At 38.3% G+C, this 19,487-nt stretch overlaps 1 protein-coding gene across 5 annotated transcripts in view; it reads left to right on the top strand.

Moving 5' to 3' along the window:
• The window catches only part of phactr4a (phosphatase and actin regulator 4a), an 80,400-nt gene that overhangs the window by 58,836 nt on the left and 2,077 nt on the right, over positions 1-19,487 (top strand). For 2 of the 5 annotated variants that reach the window (XM_084422509.1, XM_084422508.1), the window contains 9 exons: positions 1,584-2,159; positions 9,087-9,218; positions 11,076-11,619; positions 12,251-12,498; positions 14,752-14,908; positions 14,999-15,054; positions 15,181-15,242; positions 16,125-16,262; positions 18,745-18,821. In XM_084422509.1, coding sequence (XP_084278635.1) covers positions 1,584-2,159; positions 9,087-9,218; positions 11,076-11,619; positions 12,251-12,498; positions 14,752-14,908; positions 14,999-15,054; positions 15,181-15,242; positions 16,125-16,262; positions 18,745-18,821 — 1,990 coding nt within the window. The remainder of the gene's footprint in view (positions 1-1,583; positions 2,160-9,086; positions 9,219-11,075; positions 11,620-12,250; positions 12,499-14,751; positions 14,909-14,998; positions 15,055-15,180; positions 15,243-16,124; positions 16,263-18,744; positions 18,822-19,487) is intronic. The other 3 variants (XM_084422512.1, XM_084422511.1, XM_084422510.1) reach the window with 2 other exon arrangements.

Raw genomic sequence — 19,487 nt, 5'->3', positions numbered from 1 at the left:
TTTAGTGGTGCGTCTTAATCAGCTCCCTAGTTCAGTAGTCAGGGCACTGATGAAGGAGTCGGCCATTTTAAATGTCTCAATCGCGAAATCCCACCAGTGCACTGAAATGTTTGCTCCCTAAGTCCCACAATGCACTATGAAAACCAGGGAGCATTGATGCTCACTATGTCCCATTAATGAAAGTTCTGAAGCGCGAAACACAGCTCACGTGAGCCAACTCACTACACATAATGACACGCAATAGATGTCTTTTAAAATGCAAACGATTATTGAATTATATTTCAGCTTAAACGCATCGCTAGACAGGTAATGAACATAATCTAGCAAACATTTATTATTTATTTACGGCTGTAATGTTGTTGCATGTATATGTAACAAGCATTTATCATAATCTTAAATAACATAAAATATAAATAACATGTCAGAAATGATATCAGTTCTGCTGTTTTTCATATATACCAGTAGTTGTTGTACAGTGAGGACATTATGTCTCCGGATCATGTCATCAGTGTCTCAAATTCTCAATGTGTAGTGAGCCAGGGTCCTTACTGCCCTTTCCAGTGCCCGAATTTTTGTACATGATATACTTATTCATTGTGACGCACCCTAGCTTAGCCCTAATTATACACGCCTGAACCAGCTTACCGAGGTCTTACATATCGCTCGAAACTTCCAGCCAGGTGTGTTGGACATGAACTCTGCAGGAAAGTGGCCCTTTCGGGAGCAGGATTGGACACCTCTGGTGTAGACAGGCTCAAACTGTTGCAGCGTGATTAGGCTACGTTCAGACAATAGGCAAAAGTGGTCCAAATCTGTTTTTGTTTTTTCACAACAGTGTGAACACCATCTAAGATCAGAACTGACAGTTTTTTTTTTTTTTTTATGGTAGTTAAATGATAGTTCAATATATCCAAGCCCTGTATATGTCTGTAAAATATCACACAAGTTTTTTTTTTTTTTTTTTTATCACACATGATCATCTTTCATTAGCGCTTCAACTTGTTTTTCAAATTAATGTGATTGTAATAGATGTCAGTATGGTGTCTTGTTTTTGCTGTCAGGATACAATTACAGTAGTGTGTCTGTGCTACAAATACATTTACTTGAGCTCTTCAAAGCAGCTTATATTAGGTTCTCGAGAAACAGCTTAGCTGTACCAAAGCGTTTCAAGAGTTTGACCATACAATTCATGCAATTCTATTTTGGGTGGGGAGGGAGGGAGAGAGAGAAAAGACATGCAGTTGCTCACTGTGTGGCTGAAGTTTTGCTCAAAGCACAATGGTGTTAAAGACCCCATGAAACGGCTAGATTCCAGTGTTGGGATTTTAACAATTGAAACCGTTGAGGTGGGAAATATTGATGGGTTCATCCCATGTATGTTGTTTAAAAGTTGAAATAAAAGCCAAAAATCTCCCATTTTTTGGTTAATGGGGTCTTTAAAGTGCTCCTGCACCTCACCACCACTGTTAACATGCTATGCCTGATGTACTTGTGCCTGCTGTTGTGACTGTGCTGTGCACTTGTGTGTATTTTGTTAGCTGTGTTTATGTATGTTTGTGCATGTGTCTTGTGCTCACCATTAGGATCACTGGGTGTGAGATTTGTTCCTGAGCCCAAACCTGCAAGTACCTTCACTAAAGAGTCACAGCCACCCAATAAGCAGGCCATTCTCCCTCCCAAATGGCTGATGGCTGCTTCCTCCTCCTCAGAGCTTGCTCCAGTCCCATCCTCACCCCCCTCCTCTTCGTCATCATCGTCATCTTCATCAGCATCGTCATCCGCTGCTCCCCCCATTGCTAAACCTCCTCCTCGGACTGTGTCTTTAAATGTAGACGACTCCTCCCGCACTAATCCCATTCCCCCTGTAACAGCAGGAGACCGTGAAATCCCGCCCACTGTTCCCACCCACTCTACCTTGCCTGCCATTCCTGCCCACCCCACCCCGCCCGCTATTCCCACCCACTCCACCCCGCCCGCTATTCCTGCCCACCCCACCCCGCCCGCTATTCCCACCCACCCCACCCCGCCTGCCATTCCTGCCCACTCCACCCCGCCCGCTATTCCTGCCCACTCCACCCCTGCGGCCCCTACTGCTCCTAAACAACCACCAGTGCCCCCTCCCAAACCTGTCCATCACAACAGCAACACTGCACTGCAAGGTGAGTCAATATTTGTCCTGTTTTTGGCTTCTGCTCCAAAGCTGCTACTGTAGATTAAATGTGGCTTCATGCTGCTCTCTTCATAGACCTTAGTCAGAGTAGACGCGACTGTGAGGGATGGAAGTTTGTTTGAAGTTAGTTATAGTGATTCAAAATTTTTGTTAAATTTTTATCCTGGGAAAAGGTTTTTGTGAGTTCGTCATAAAAGTATATACTAAAATGTTTTCTATTTTTGTCTTTTTAACATCCTTATCCTGTAATTATGAATGACTAGAAAAAAAACTGTGTCTAGAGTAACTGGGTCGGGATTCATGAAAATCTTCTTAAGAAAGAAATTAAGAATTTTTTAAGATAAATCCAAAATTTCTTGAATTTTCTTTGAATTCTCAAATATTTTCTTAAAATATTGCGTCGCCTATCAATCACGTCATATATCCACTACCTTTGATTTCCTGTTTACTTCCATAGAAACCATGGAAAGACACTTTAATATATTATGTGTTTTATTAGACAGGTATAACACTTTTGGTTTAAAATTATCCAAAATCAATTATTGAGCAAGTAAATAACCAATCAGTGTTCAAAACTGTCTCCTTAACTTAGATTCACATCGGTAAACTTGTAATAATTTTTTCAAATTTAATTGGTCAGGTCGGTTTTTGTGGGAAATACGAGTTTGCCACTGTTCGTCTTTGCGTCATTACGTCATGTCCGTATACATAAAGTAGTAGTCCCGGCTAGTATATCACGTGTGTGGATGCTGCAGGTGGCAAATCGTTTGTAACCTCTTCGTACAGCTGCTGGATAGGAATTAAACTTGTCGTTTTCATGGCGGCTTGTAATCCTGAAAGTTCAAAACGACAGTCATCGTTGACAACTGGGGAATCACCAGTAGTCAAGTAAAAGACTTCGGACACATGTAATTGACTGAAATTAGATTATATTCTAGTTTTAAATGTGCATCTGATTACAGATACATGGGAATACGTTGTACTTACAAAAGCTTTGTATTTCAAAGAGAACGAGTTTTAAGGAACAGAAAAATGGCTTTTTTAGGTCAAAAGAACAATTTCTTTAGATGAAATTTGAATGGTATGACAGAGATTAGACTGCACAGAAAGTGATATCTACAGATAACGCTAATACACACTAAAGACACGTAGTCACGCAATGTTGATGTTGGTAATATTAACAATTTGAGAACAAAGTATAACAATAATAATCATTTGCACGGTTTGACGTGATCTGAGCTAACTTTGCTATCGTTAGTTTTAATCACCATTGGTAGCGTGATTTATTGTAAAACACTTTATTTATTTTAGTTGGTCAGAACAAAAGTGCCAGACATGTTACTTGTTCAGATGACATTTTCCGGTGAAACTTCTTATTTTGGATATACTTTCCAAGACGTAGTAACTGTAAATATGATGTATAGTGAAAATCCACACTGGTGTGTTGACAGACAACCCACATATACACCTCAAAACATTAGATTCGTGGACGCTGATGCACAACCCATGTAAAGAGGATAACTCCGCAAATAACTGCAATTTCAGGTTTCAAACAGAGATGGCGGCAAAGAGGCGTATGCACTGCTGCTTTAAGTGATCAAACTTTAACGCAACACATTTTAAGTTCAGGTAAGGAGGCAGATGTTAAACGTAACTTTAATCGTAATAAACAAGCTACATAACGAAAGCAGTAGCCGACTGCGGCATTTAAGCATAATAAAAAGAGCATAATAAAATGTACCTGGCCCCCCTGCTTAATACCACAGTAACGTTAATAAAGCTTTAAGACGTTTTAAGAAGAAAATGACAGGCTTTGGTGTTATCTGATTGTGTAGCGGTTCTTGCCTTAGGCTCGCTGATCAACTTAATGAAAAATTTATTTTTGTGCTTCCTGCAGATTACCATAAGCACTTGGTGTCGCCTTTTTTATGGAAGTTTGTTTCCGCCACGGAATTTAAAAAAAAAACTAACTAAAAGGTAATTGGGACTTCACGTCTCACAATTCTGACTTATTTACGAGATATAAACTTGCAATTGCGAGTTATAAAGTCAGTATTGGGGGATATAAACTTGCAATTGTGTCTTATAAAGTCAGAATTGCAGAAAATAAACCCTCAATTTTTAGAAATAAAGTCATAATTGCAATATATAAACTCAAAATTCTGCCTTTTTTTCTCTTAATTGCGAGTTTGTATCCAGCAATTCTGTCTTTTTTTTTTTTTCAATCAGTCTTTTTCAAAAAGTTACAATCAGGAGTTATCGAATACAATTCTGAGGGGGAAAATGTAAGCTCACATCTGACATTGCAATTAGTTTATGATAGTCAATATAACTATTGCACACAATTGCAAGTGTCACGCAATTCTGAGAAAAAAAGTCACAATTGTGAGTTGTGAGATAAAAAGTTGCAATTACCTTTTTAATATATATTTTTTATTCCGTGGTGGAATCAAGCTTCCATGGGTTTTAGTTCACCTTGCATTTTAAATAGTTATTTAACAGAGCCTGTCTCAGGATGTTGTGGCCTTTTGCATTCATTTGCCATCTGTTTTTCTTGCACTTTCACTGTGATAGCGCTACCAGAGTGAACATGTCAGGTATGGCGTGTAATTATAAAATTTAAAAAAAGGTCTCTATTTGAGTCACTTCTGTAGAGTTCTTACTGCATTTCGAATTCAGCAAAATGTCACATCACGGACAATCATTGTTTACATTATATTTCATTAGTGTCACTTCATAGTATTATTTAATTTATTGTATTATACAAGTATTCATATGTATCGACTAGAGTTATGTTGTAACTCTGAACATTTGAAACAGCCCAATTAATTCATTCCACATCTTACCATTAGGATTTTAGGCAAGTTGGACGTTATTTACAATGAGTTTTTTTTTTTTTTTCAGGAATTTACATTTTTACATTTTGTCTTTAGAACAATCTTAAGAAAAAAGAACAATGTGTTTGGGAATACAAAATATTCTGTAACTGTATTCTTAGGACCCCTGACCTGTTCAGTTCAGTACCCCAGTCATGCAGCACTGCACAGTCTGTAAGCAGCTGGGCTGGACTATCACCATATATAGTGTACTTGTCCTTGACTGTTATACAGAGTCATTGTCATTCTGTAGATAGTATTCCATCCTGTAAGGTCATACTGTGGTTTCATAGTTAATCAAGTAATCAGCTATATTGTTTCCTGTCCTGGAGTGTTTTGTTTTGACTCGGTACAGATTGGTGTTTAATTCATATTTATCAACAGAGCTTCATTTTACTGGTAATACATCATTTGCCAGTACACCAGTACCAGTTTAATCATTCTCATGACAGAGACCTGCATGATTTCCATTAAAATGTAATTCTGGTTCAGAGTTATTTTTACAATTATTTAGGATTACAAATTTTCTAACAGAATAAAAACATATTGGTAACACTTAACATTAAAGTTAAATGTGTAAAAATTATTAAATGCATTAGGTATCATGATCTAACAATAAAATAAATAAACAATAAATAAATTTAACAATATTTTTTTTCTAGCTTAATTTCTCTGGGGGAAAATAATTACAGTAATCTGAGAAAAAACTATGCTTTGTCATTAACTACTTTCAGTACAGGTTTGTACAGATATTAATACATGGGGATATTTTCATATTCAACCGTTGGAGATTAGTTCTGACAGTTATTTTCATTTTCAATTTAGCATTTATGCATTTTGGAGGTTTTGTGGCTCAAGAAATGAAAATAAATTGAATTGAGGCAACTCCATACATTCTACTTTTAGTTTATCCTTTTATAAACAGCTGTTACTTGCTTCGCTTGGTGGTATTTGTCATTGCAGTGATAGAAGGTATGAAGTTTATCATTACATTTTTGACACATACATACTAAATGTAGACATTTCACTGCCATTGGACAAATAATCTGAACTGGCAGGTGTCAAATGTTATTTATAGGCTTTGTGTGTTAGTAATGTATAGCACGGTGAAGAAAAACAGGAAAGAAGAAGGGGAATGCTTTGTTTCCATTGGGGCATAGCAGCTCTAAATGTTACAAGCTAAATTAACTTTTTTCTTAATTTTTTTTTCCTGCCAGAATTGTTAATAAATAATAAATGATGGCCTGTTCTCTCCATTGGGTCTACTTGTGGGTCTTCAAATGGCTGTAGAGGCCAATCTGCAATCCACATACTTTGGTGCAGTGTGGGCAGGGGAGAGTGGTAATCGTTGGTGGTGGTTGAGCCTTTTTATCTTTCTCTTTGCAAAGCTGCCGCTTTGTCTCAGATTTCTTCCAGGTGCTCTTGTCCAGTGCAATGTGTTCCCAGTTGCTCGATGTGATATAGAATTTCTTCAGAATGGCCTTGATATTGTCCTTGTAATGTTTCTTTTGCCCGCCAGTTGCTTGACTACTTTCCTTCAGCTGGGAGTACAGGATCTGTCTGGGGAGACGTGTATTGGACATGCAGATGACATGGCCTGTCCCTCGAAGTTGGTACTACATTTTTGTAGTGGTGATGCTGGTCATGTTGGCTTCCTCCAAGATGCTGATGTTGGTGTGTCTGTCCTCCCAGCTGATCCTCGAATCTTTTGTAAGGATCTTTGATGGTATTGTTCCATGGCTCTCAGGTGCCTGCTGTAGGTGGTCCATGACTCTGCTCCATACAGCAGGGTGGGGAGGACAATGGCTCTGTAGACCAGAAGTTTTGTTTGTGCTATTAGGTCTCGGACTTCGAAGACTCTTTTCCTGAGTCTGGCGTAGGCTCCACTGGCACAACTCAGGCGATGGTTAACCTCAGTGTCTATGTCAGCTTTTGAGGAAAGAAGGCTGCCAAGGTAGGGAAGTGGTCCACATTTTCAAGAGTGGTGTTGTCCACTTATGCGCCCTGGCAAAGACATTCATGGCAGTTTCCCAAAGAGGGCGCCTGTGCGTGACTTTGTTTAGCGTGGGGAGACTGATGCACAGACAGCCACCACACGGTACTTGACAGATCTGGGTCAGAATCCAGTGGTATGGAGTCCAAGATGACTGGGGGCCCTTTTCTGCTGCAGTCTTCATCTGCCTTCCCAGCTGTTGTGACGCTCCTCTAAGGCCAGCCATCATCCTCTGCCTGTTCCACCATTGAGGTCTTGGTTCAATTGCTCTTTGTCAGAGACCTCTGACCATACCTTGACCTTACTGCCATGTGTGGCCCTACCAGGAGCATAGCTCCAGACGGCATTGCTCTTGGGATCACAGGACCACACAAGCCTCTCCACCACGACAAGGTGGCAATCCCGCCGGAAAGGAATGATGGCCTATGTGTTGAATGAGTCAGGTATGTTAGTGTCTGCTGCTCCCTCCCTCTGAAGCAGAGAGACAGATGAGAGTTCCAGCGAGATGGGCAGGCTTAGACATGTCTCTGTGCTGTTTGTGCTGCTCTGCTGGCACAATGTTCACTGAGCAGCTTCTTTCTCACGACACACCTGCCTCTGGGTGCTGTAGGAGCCCTGGCTTCTGCCCACAGTTCTAAGGAAATTCTGTTGTAAGACAGGTTTTAAACATTGTGTTTCACATCAAATCATTCAAAAATAGATTTTTTTGTTTTTGTTTGTTTTTCAAAGTAAAAATGCAGAAAGTTTTTTTGTGATGGGTAAGTTTAGGGTTAGGGGCTACAAAATGTCATTAGCTCACTATAAAAAAACATTGTGTGCGTGCGTGATGTTCCTATAGGACTCAAAGTGTCTCTGTTTGTCCTCCATAGCAGCTGATGCTCTGTCTGCTCTCACAGACATGAGAACTCCCTGTACTTTTGTTCTCAGACTTTATCAGTACAGTAGAACAGAAGAGTTATCGCCCCCTTTTTTTAGACACCTGGATTTCAGATGTATTTTTTCCTGTTCATTTTCTCTATTTCAGAAAATCAGTTCAGTCCATGATTTTCTGCATTCATTTGCTGTTTATTTGGATTGACTTAAAATAGATGAGATCTCATTCTGACAGCTGGACCAGTGTCATTGAGGAAAGATAACTTTAGACATGCTGTGGCCCAGTGACATGAGAGGCAGGCAGCAGCTGCTCAAGTGTTAGAAACACAGTACACTACCCCTCTCCAACAGGATCCATTTATAGACTCCCTAGTCCAGATACCAGGACAATCCCATTTCAGTATAGTCTGTACCATTTGAGCAATTGAGTGTTTCCCCCAAATGTATTTATATTGGCTTCATTGTTGGAAATGTTGCTGAACATTTTCATACTTGTATTTAAATCATAATATTTTCTCACTTAATTTTTTATTAAAGTTCATTTTAAGGCTTTGAATTTGTGAAGTTGCATATAATCTAAAATGTTCCCTGTCTTCCTTTGTACTCTTGCAATTGGTTGAGCCAGATGATCACATGTTCTTTCATAATTTACTCACCCTCTTGTCTTTCCAAGACAAGACTTTTGTTCATGTTCAAAACACAAATGAAAATATTTTTAATGAAACCTGAGTTTTCTGTCCCTCATTTGAAAGTCCATTACACCAAATTGTAATGCTTCAAAAAGTAAATAAATACATTGTAAAAATCTGTTTGAACGTGATTGCTTTATATGATAAACAGATTTCATTTAAGCTTTGATGTACGTTGATCAGCGAACATACATAGACCACTCAAATATGGTAAACGGAAGCTCAAACAAATTTGCTTGATGCACGAAAACAAACCTAATCGGTTCTTGTGTGTCAAGCAAGAATGCTTAAGTTCAGTTTACCAAATTCAGTGAGCTTTATGTATGTGCATTGGTCAATGTTTATATGTGAATAAAAGCCTATACTAACCCTTTAAGCAGGAGGTTTTAATAGGTGTCACTTGTTGAACTAGACCAGTGTCCAACAGTGCTTGTGATTGTTGTATGAGATGCTAAACATAATGAAATCCTTCATCCACCCCAAAGTGTCAACGTTACAAAGATATTACAAAGCTCCGCCTCCTCAGTATTGGACAAGCTGGAGACAGCAGGGCAAGTCTGGAGTCTATCTGTCCCTGCCCACCTACCTCAGCCAAAGGGGTGCTCAGCTCCACCCAGGTAGCCCTGGTGTCTCCCCACCCCACACCAGCTGGCATGCATGTCCTAATGTTCTAATAACCTCACAGAGTCATGCTTTTTTTCACACCCATACTCAACATTTTTTTGATTTCTTCTCCAAATCACCACGGTTACTGAGAACAGATGAATGAAATTCTGTTCATCCTATTTAAAAGATGTGACAATCACATGTAACCAGTGATTACGATGACCGATAACCAGTAATGAAGATTAAATTCAGACTCAATCTGGATGACATCTGAACATGCACCTGTATACTAACGTTTCACCCTCTCACAGAACATACAACTTGACTGAGTGTCACTCAACAAGTTCTTTGGAGTAAGTTTAGAGGCAGTGTCTAACATTGAGTTTTTGACATTCAGTGTGGAACTGGCCTGCGTTTAGGCATGCAAGCATGTTAACTGAGACGTAAATGCTTGGCCGACACATTGCAAGTGCAAACTTAACCTGTCTCAGGACGAAGAGGGCGGTTATTTTCTTTACATCTCTGAGATGTTATTCTCTACAATAACGCGCATTGATGAATCATGTACAACAAGACCAGGAACATGTATTAAGAATCTTAAATAGGGTCAATTTTGATTTAATGTTCACTAACACCAAGGGCTGATTGAGAAAACTGACCACTGAAGTAGGATGTTTAAGAACCAAGTACAATAACTGTATTCGTTTCCACACCAATATAACTTTCTATATACCACTATAACATTATTATAAGCACACATTTTATCGTTCATCAGCTGGAAAATATTTCAGACAATATTCCTTGTGGGAATAACCAATAACATTGCAGCTAGGCTGTGGACGTTCCTTTTCTCATAAAATTAGGACGATTATTAAAACTTTATAGGTATTGTTATCATAACAGTTATCCTTGTGCTGCGTTCCAGTCCAAAATTGTCATACCCTTCACTCGCTAACTTCCCTCCGTCTCGTTCGGAGTACGTCATTGCTTACGTTGCATGAGTGCCCACTACTGGCGGATACTGCAATGGGCTGAATTGGAACGTCCTAAGCCCTAAGCCCTTGATCACTTGGAATCAGCAAGTGATTAATAGCACTTGGAGTTAATTAATCATAAAAAAAAAAATTCCTTTAAGAATTTGTTTAATGCAGCATCCAAATGTTTATATGTGTGTTTTAAATAAAAAAATATATAATTAATATATCATAGAGTTGCCTGTTGTGGTGGTGATTAGACGAGATATGTGGTGACGTCACAATCGTACTGCATTGTGGGACATATAGGTGCCTGAAGTGTACATTTGAAGTAGACTCGCTCCCTCTGTCAAAATCGAGGGAACGAGGGTCTGTCCATATAAACTTCCCTCATTCACATTTTGAAGTGGAACGCACTTCAAAATGGCGGCAGGGATTCCCCCAAGGGGAAGTGCTTAGGGAAGTTCGCAAGTGCGTGTCTAAAAGTGGACTGGAACGCAGCCATGGTATGAATAGGCCTTTACTCTGATGTTCACTGTTACGTCCCTTGTGTCAGCACTTAGAATGCAGCTTGTTCTGAACAGCCATTTATGAAAAGTCATGCTTTTCTAGCTAGAAGCCTTTCTGTTCACAAACTTGCATAGAGTGGAATGTTTCAGACCTTATTATCAAACAAGCTCCCAGAATATTAGAATCTATTATATATTATTTAATCTGTTATCGTAGAATATTAAATCCCTCCCCATCCTGTACTAATACCTGTTTGATTAATTCCATGGCATGCAAATGAATAACTTGGCTGATCAAATCCTAGCTTGGCACTTCCGTACAAACTTATGTGCTTTAACTCTTTTCTCTGTGAAGTTAATTTTTTGATTTTACTTTTTTCTACAGTGGATCTCTCTCAAGTCCCAGTCAAGCGATCTCCTCCTATTCCCCCAAAGAGGATGACTCCTGTGACCAAACGCCACTCAGACGACTCTTCGGCCAATCAGCCTGAGCCTCCACCCCCAGGCCCTTCCTCCGTCCCAGTTCCAGCCCCTGTGTCTGCCCCTCCTCCTGCCCAGCCTCCTGCCCAGCCTCCTTCCCAGCCTCCTTCCCAGCCTCCTGCCCAATCAGATGACAGCAGAAACTCAAACTCTGAAGCACTCTCTCCTCCACCAACCCATATTCCACCATCCCCTCCTCGCTCCCACCCACCTCCTGAAGTGCCCCGTGTGGACCCACCCAGCCCCACTACAGACCCACCCTCCCAGCTGCCCTTACCTCTGCACATACGCATCCAGAGAGCCTTGAACAGTCCAGGCCTGGTCCAGCCAAAACCGGAAGGATCACAGCGAGCTCACTCACTTCTCTTTGAATTACCTCCAGAATTTCTCGCTGAGGCTCCAGGAGGGGGGCGATACTCGCTTCCTGTCACTATCGAACCTCTGCGACTGTGAGTGTACATATCAGTTTATCTCAGAACGCAATGTTCTCTACCCTTGTACTACTTGTAACATTGAAAAACTTGTGACAGTTGTCACAAAATTGTATCACTTGAACGAGTTTTTAAGTCTTGCCATTTAAAAAATTCAACCATTTTAAACCATTCAAGCCTATGAAGACAAATGGAGTTCTCTTTCACATCTTGTGCTTGAACAGACAAATACACACAAAATTGTCAATCAATCCTCTTTGCAAGTATCCTCGTAAACACAGTCTGTAATGTCTTAGGTGAACATAAACAGTTGACAGAGAAATTGGATGTTTCATTATATTGGATCCATGCACTAGGTCTTAAAGTGAGAGCAGACTAATATACATGCTGCTGTCTGTGTCATTAATGTTCATCAAACAACAAAAGACAAAGAAAAAAACACTCACTGCTTTTGTAGCTTTAACAAGGATTAATCAATATTTAATATATAAAGAGAAGAGTCGAGGCTGAACATTGTTATTTTACATTTGATTAATCGATCTGTGTACCTGAATACTACTATTAGACCTACATGGAAATCTTAAAGCACACAACCACTCACCATATGCCACATATGCTCACTGTGTCTTAATGATTTTGATTTGTTTAGGCCTGAGGATGATGATTTTGACATTGAAGAAGAGCTGCAGAAGCTGCGTCCAGTCCCTCGGCCCACACGACAGCTGGAGCTGGAGCCACGCAGCCGACGCGGTCTGGTGGGAGACCCTCGAGTCACTGTCATTCCTGAGGACGCAGGCCCTGGAAACAGTGAGGACGAGGATGAGAGCGATTCTGACGGACCCATTAATTACAGAGATGATGATGAGGAAGATGATGAGGAGGAGGATGTTCCCACAAGTAGGATGCTTTAATTCTGTCTGACTAGTCTAATTGTGATTTAGGAATGTTGTACTTGTCCTGCACTAATATGTGCATACAAAGTTTGTGACAGTCAGCACTTTAAAAAATGAAACAGTTGAATATGCTGTTAAAACTCTCATTGTGTTTGTTTGGGGTCAGTATAATATTTTTTGAAAGAAAATAATTTTATTCAGCAAGGATGTGTTAAATTGATCAAAAGTTACAGTAAAGGCAATCATAATGTTACAAAAGATTTATTTGTCAAATAAATTTTGTTCTTTTGTACTTTCTATTCATTAAAGAATCCTGAAAAATTTTTATCACGTTTCCACAAAAGTATTAAGCAACTGTTTTCAACATTAAAAAATCATAAAAAAAAATAAAATCTTAAGCTGCAAATCAGCATATTAAGTTCACATTAAGCATCCTGTTCACACCAAGAACAATAACTATAACGAAAGTAGGGCTATAATCAATCAAAGAAAATCTTGGTCAACTGAAATCCTGAAATTTTCGACTAAAAATCGACTAAAAATGACGTTAGGAAAAAAAAACTTAAATTAATTTGCTGCGCACTGTGCGCAGTACTTGGTAGCCTTGTTGTCCGCCTAAATGAATTATAAATAAACATAAAAAAACAAGTAGGCTATTTGCAGTATATTAAATCGTTTTTGACCGAATTATTTTGCACTGAAATGAGTCTGACACAAGAGTCTGTCGGCTCTGAGCCTCTGACAGCGTTGCATCATGTGCACCTGCGCAATATCATAGCCTATGATTTCCGAAAATAGTACTGTTGTCAACTAGTGATATCATCACAAGAACTTTTGAGGAATATGCAACATAATTTAGACAATTGTTTTTGTCATATGTATTATAATAACTGACAGACACTAGGCCTATCATTTCACGAATAGACTATTAACTTAAAGCTTTTACTCTTAAACACAAAAGGCACGTCCACTTTAATAAAATAAAAAAATATTTATTTAAAAAACCAGATCAAGAGCAGAAACTAAATAAAGTGCATAACTGAAAAATAAAGCATAAAGTTAGGCTCAAAACTAATACAAACAGTGGGCACAGCGCAAATTTGCATTCGACTTTTTTCCCGTTTTCTATTTAAAAAAAATGCTGCCACACTGCCGATGTCTTTGTTGACATGGTAGAAGAGGACTGACTATGAATTTAACGCTCTCACAATTAAATAAATAATATTCAGCAAACCTTCTAGTAGCCTACTTTCTTCAGTCTGTCTCTCTTCTCCAGTGGGTTGGGCTAATCCAAAATAAGTAAAAACAAGGGGGGTGTTCTGAAGACAGACTGTTACCTGTGAAACAGGGGTGCTCTGAAAACACCCCCATTAGCAATTAGTGCTTTCCACCTGATGAAATGAACACGGCAAAACTGATGAAATGACTGCGGCAAAAAATCGACCAATCAGAATTTTGGTCGAGCCAGAACGTATCGACCAAATAATCGACTAATCGACTGGGAGATTACAGCCCTAAACGATAGCTAACTTTAAATGCTTGAACCTCAAAATCTTTAAAGCAGAACGGATTCTGATTGGCTCTCAATGTTTTTTATTGTTCATCAGCTGGAAAAAAACATTCTGAAAGTGATTCTGACTATATTGATTCTCTGTTGTCAATATCGTTATAGGTGTGGTGGTGTGAAGGATGTGGTGTGACATTTAAAATGATTTTTAGAACACTGTCTTTATAGTTATTGTCCTTGGTGTGAGCGGGCCTTTAGAATGATTTCTGGAGGATCATGTGACACTGACAACTGGAGTAATGGCTGCTGAAAATTCAGCTTTAGCGTCACAGAAATAAATGACATTTTAATACATCCAAATATATTTTAATATATATTCAAATAGACAGTTATGTACTTTCACAATATTTCTGTTTTTATTGTAATTTAGGTCAAATAAATGCAGTCTTGGTGAACATAAGATATTTATTTCAAAAACAATTTTTAAAAAATACAGACCTCAAACTTTTGAATAGTAGTGTACTTTTAACCGTCCTTGGTGGAAACTATATTTATGTGATGGAGTAATAGTGTAATCTCCTTCAGGACGTAGGGATTTGCTCAAACTCTTTTCTAGCTAACAGATTTCTTATGTCAGAGTGTTTTAATCATCTTTGTGTTAGATCATGAATGTTACAACTTTGTTCACACATAAGATCAATACAAAGTTTGTGAAACCACCTAATGAGGATTATGGGTGCATCTTGTCAGGTGGTCTTGCGAGCCGTGTGAAGCGAAAGGATACTCTGGCACTAAAGCTGGAGCGTCAGCAGGAGAAAGAGCAGTCTGAGGACCAGGAGAACATCGCCTGGAACAACAAAGAGCAGTGGGAAGCTGTCCGCAACAAGATCAGCAGCACCCTCACAAGGTCTGCCTGTGTGTTCAGAGGGGTTTTATGGGGTCTTTGTCCTTTCCACACTGACACTGTGTGTATTTTGTGTTTTGTATGTTCTCATAGGAGGTTGAGTCAGAGACCCTCCGCACAAGAACTTGAGCAGAGAAATATCCTACTAGGTCAGTTACACCCCTTGTCTTCTAGTCCTCCATAGTATTTGTGGTAATCAGTCATACCTTGTAGTCGCAATTTTTGAATGCTTCCAAAAAAATGTTTCTCAATATCTGCGTTTTCTTCTGTTTCAGCCAAGAATGAAGCGGACCGACGGGCAGAAAGGAGTGAAATCAAGCGCAGGCTGACCAGAAAGGTTGGAAGGCACATTCATTACCTGACTAAGTTTGTCATGAAAACCACTAAAGGCTTAAATGTTTGGAATTAGTTTGAAAGGCGAATACACTACCGTTCAAAAGTTTGGTGCCAGTAAGAATTCTTTTGACATAAGTATTTTATGTTGCAAAGCTGCATTTAGTTGATCAAAAATCAAAGAATTCTGTAAAAACTGATATTGTGAAGTATTACAATTTACAATAAGTTTTCTATTTGAATTTTTACATTTTTTTTTTTTTGATTTTTGTGATGGCAAAGCTGATTTAGCAGCCATTACTCCAGTCTTCAGTGTCACATGATCCTTCAGAAATCTTACTAAAATGCTGATTTGCTGCTCAATACAAATTTCTTATTATGATTATTATTAAAACTAGTTGGAAATGGATGTGCTGCTTAATGAAGTGTGGAAAAAGAGCAACATTTATTTACTTATTTTTGGTAACATTTTAAATGTCTGACACTTTTTATCAATTGAATGCATCCTTGTTGAATAGAAGTATCAGTTTCTTCTAAAGGAAAAAAAAAATCTTACTGACACCAATTTTTTTAACTGTTACAATTGTCTCTAAAGTCATGGTAATCAGCAGTAATTAAATTTAACTTAAGTTAATTTTCTTATCCTTTTCCAGAATAAAAGCGGCCATACTGGTTAGAGTTTCAAAATGTAATACAATAAATATTAAAATAAAAATAAGTTTGCTCACTACTCACTTCTGACTTCTTAACTATCAATGCATAGTTCACAAAAACTATAACTAACCAAGTTACATGAACGGTTACAAACTGCTTCTAATTGTGTCAAAAGTAGATACTAATCTTGCATGACGTGAAAGTAAATGTTGTTGTGTCTTTACATCTGCAGTTGTCACAGAGGCCCACGGTAGCTGAGCTCCAGGCCAGAAAAATCCTGCGCTTTCATGAGTATGTGGAGTGCACTCATGCTCAAGACTATGACCGGCGTGCTGACAAACCCTGGACCAAACTTACACCTGCTGACAAGGTCTGAATGAATTACTGGTCTCGTCTGCCCCCTAGTGGTGACCGATATAAGATCATTTCAATTTTGACTTGAGTAAATCGTAGAGTTAAATGTCTGCTATCTAATAAAGCAAGACGTCTTTGCCAAACAAAGCTTATTTAAAAATGCACAATGACATTGAAAATACACTGTTTTTCAACTATCATCCAACTTCAAAGTCTTGGAATTGTATGTTGATTTGACCACATAACATCATCATTAAGATGTAGTTCTGTAACTCCACACACCAGTGATATTCTGACTAGGGGTGGAGGAAAAATTTGATTCTTAGATGCATCGCGATGCAGACGTGGACGATTCTGAATCGATTCACAAATGTCAAAAAAAAAATATATATATAATAATGTAATATTGACGGAACGCAAAAAGGCGGAATTCTGAAGCGCGGACGTGCAGTCCCCGGACAGTCTGTGGCATGCGCATTAAAGGCAGGGTAGGTAATCCTTTTTCTAAAAAAAAAAATTCCAAATTTGTTTAAACTGTCTTTATATACCAATACATAATTAAAATGTAAGTACTCTGAAAAAGAGAATATAAAAATCGAGTGACTGTAGACCTTTTAATCTGCAATAAACACAGCTCATTATTTCCATTCACTCCCACCCCCTCCCTTCTGAGCTCCTTCCAAAGCCACGCCCCCAAAACACATGAACGCGCGACGCCAAACGCTCAGGCTCAGCTGGAAGACGCATTTATTACCTGAGACGAGTGGAGAGGAAGGAGCGCAGTACATACAGTGACATCATGTCAGAATCACATGTAATAAAATACCTAACTTTATCACTATGAATATAAACAAATAAGATTTCTTTTAGTACTCACTATCAAGCTAGCATATCGATAATGGTAAAGTTTGATTCGGTAGGCAAAACTAAAAACAGGTTGCATTGATACACGTTTTTCCAATACCATCAGTTACACTGTGATGAAGGTGAATTTCATGTAAGATTCATAACATATACGGTGTTTTGCATGTAAGAGTTTCCATGATGAAAACATTGTTGACTCTAATGAAGACTAACGTACACTCCGAGTCCGGAGACAAGTACCGCATTGTCGGTTCGAGGACAGGTCCGGGGTTGAGGGCGAAGCAGAGGAGGTCGTTCAAGAGTGCGGGCAGGGTCCGAGGAAGTAGTTTTTGCCTTGTTTGCCTTCGCTGACTGCATATGCAGGTGCTTTGAGCTGAATATTTCCGGGAACGGTGACATGTGATGAGTGCACGCAGGGCAGCGCACGCAGTGGGGCGCGGACACGAGACATGAAGGCATCTGATTGGTTCTTTACATTCGCACCGAATGGCAGTGATTGGTCAGAGTTTTTACTGTCCTGCAGCTGCTACAGAGGTCTGATTGTTTTCATTCCTTTTTCTAAACACATAATGTATTGACTACTATCAGGATGGAAGGACCATTTCACCCAGTATAAAAAAAAGTGTTTCTGAACAGGATTACCTACCCTACCTTTAACAGAGACGCATGATGGCTGAGAGCGAAATCCAAACGGCACCTTCTTTGTTAAAAGCTAACACAATTATGGAAAATTGGCATAATTACATTGCGGCCTTTTTTCTATTTTTGTATGAGAGCTGCTTTCTGTTTTGTTTTGTTTTCACATCAATATGCTGTAAACAGATCTGTTATACGTTCATTATACGTAGGTTTACTGTACTGCCCTCCACAGTCACAGTGTGTATCAGTGCAATGCCAGTCACAGAAAGTTACATTTTGACTGTGCTCTCTACAGATGATCATTACTTTTTTTGTATAAGCTGTTTTTGATTTGTGGTATACGGCAACAATTTCAAGTCACAAGTCTTAGACTCTTTATTATTTATTTGTGTATAAGAGCAGCTTTGTATGTTACTAATTATTCAGAATATGCGTACGTCCACAAGCATTATTTTTGTATTAAAGTTGCTGGAACATAATTCTATATTTTTGTATGAAAGCTGTTTGTGATTTTGCTACAGCAAAATGTTTATTTATTTTTTTTTGTCTGAAGGATTATATTGCTTTATAACAGGGGGATGTTGGTTTGAAGTCTATTATTTTATGTTAGAAATTCAGAATATGCTGAAGTTTGTATTCATTGACTACAAGTATGCTGCTAGTACAGGCACACATTTATTTTCCTGTTGGTTCTTTGCAATGTTGGGACATATGCTGGCAAATGTAACCTTACAGTTGACTTGCCAAATCAGTTCCATTTGTTTTATTAATAAAAGATATTGGAAGTAAATTCTTTATGGGTCATTATAAATACTTTGCTTTAAAAGTACCAAGTAGTCACACACAAAAAAAGACGCATCGCTAATCGTTTTAGCATCGCATCGCAGCCCTCGTAATCGTAATCGAATCATGAGATGCCTAGAGATTCCCACCCCTAATTCTGAGTGTTCAGGTTGTTCTTTCTCTTTACTCTTATGTTCTTTGTTCTCCACTAGGCGGCCATAAGAAAAGAGTTGAACGAGTATAAGAGCTCAGAAATGGAAGTTCATCAGGAAAGCAGGATATACACCAGGTCTGACACTTTCAGCACTTTTTTCATTTGCATATTATGCCTATATATACTTTCTGGATCTTATATACACTTAATTCAGAATATCCACTATGGAGGTCTCTTCTGCTCACCAAAGCTGCATCTATTTGATCAAAATACAGTAAAATAGTATTATTACAGTAGAAACAGTATTATTGTGAAATATTATTACAATTTAAAATAACAGTTTTCTATTTTAATATATTTAAAAATAGTAAAAAATAAAATAAATAAAATATGTTTTAATTTATTCCTGTGAAGCTGAATTTCCAGCATCATTACTCCAGTCTTCAGTGTCACCTGATCATTCAGAAATAATTTGAACATGCTGCTCAAGCAACATTTTCATTGTTATTATTCTTGACAACAGTTGTGCTGCTTAATATTTTGGTGGATTCTTTCATGATACTTTTTTTCAGGATTCCTTGATTTAATAGAAAGTTCAAAATAACAGCATTTATTTAAAATATAAATCTTTTGTAACATTATTAATGCATTTACTGTTATTTCTGATCAATTTATTGCGTCCTTGCTGAATATATATATATATATATATATATATATATATATATATATATATATATATATATATATATATATATATATATATATATATATATATATATATAATTATTTTATTTTTTATTT

Source organism: Rutilus rutilus (genome assembly GCF_951802725.1).
Source record: "Rutilus rutilus genome assembly, chromosome: 11".
NCBI classification, from domain to species: domain Eukaryota; kingdom Metazoa; phylum Chordata; class Actinopteri; order Cypriniformes; family Leuciscidae; genus Rutilus; species Rutilus rutilus.
The sequence above is the reverse complement of the archived record's forward strand: the minus strand, read 5'-3'. Positions and strand labels throughout refer to the sequence as shown.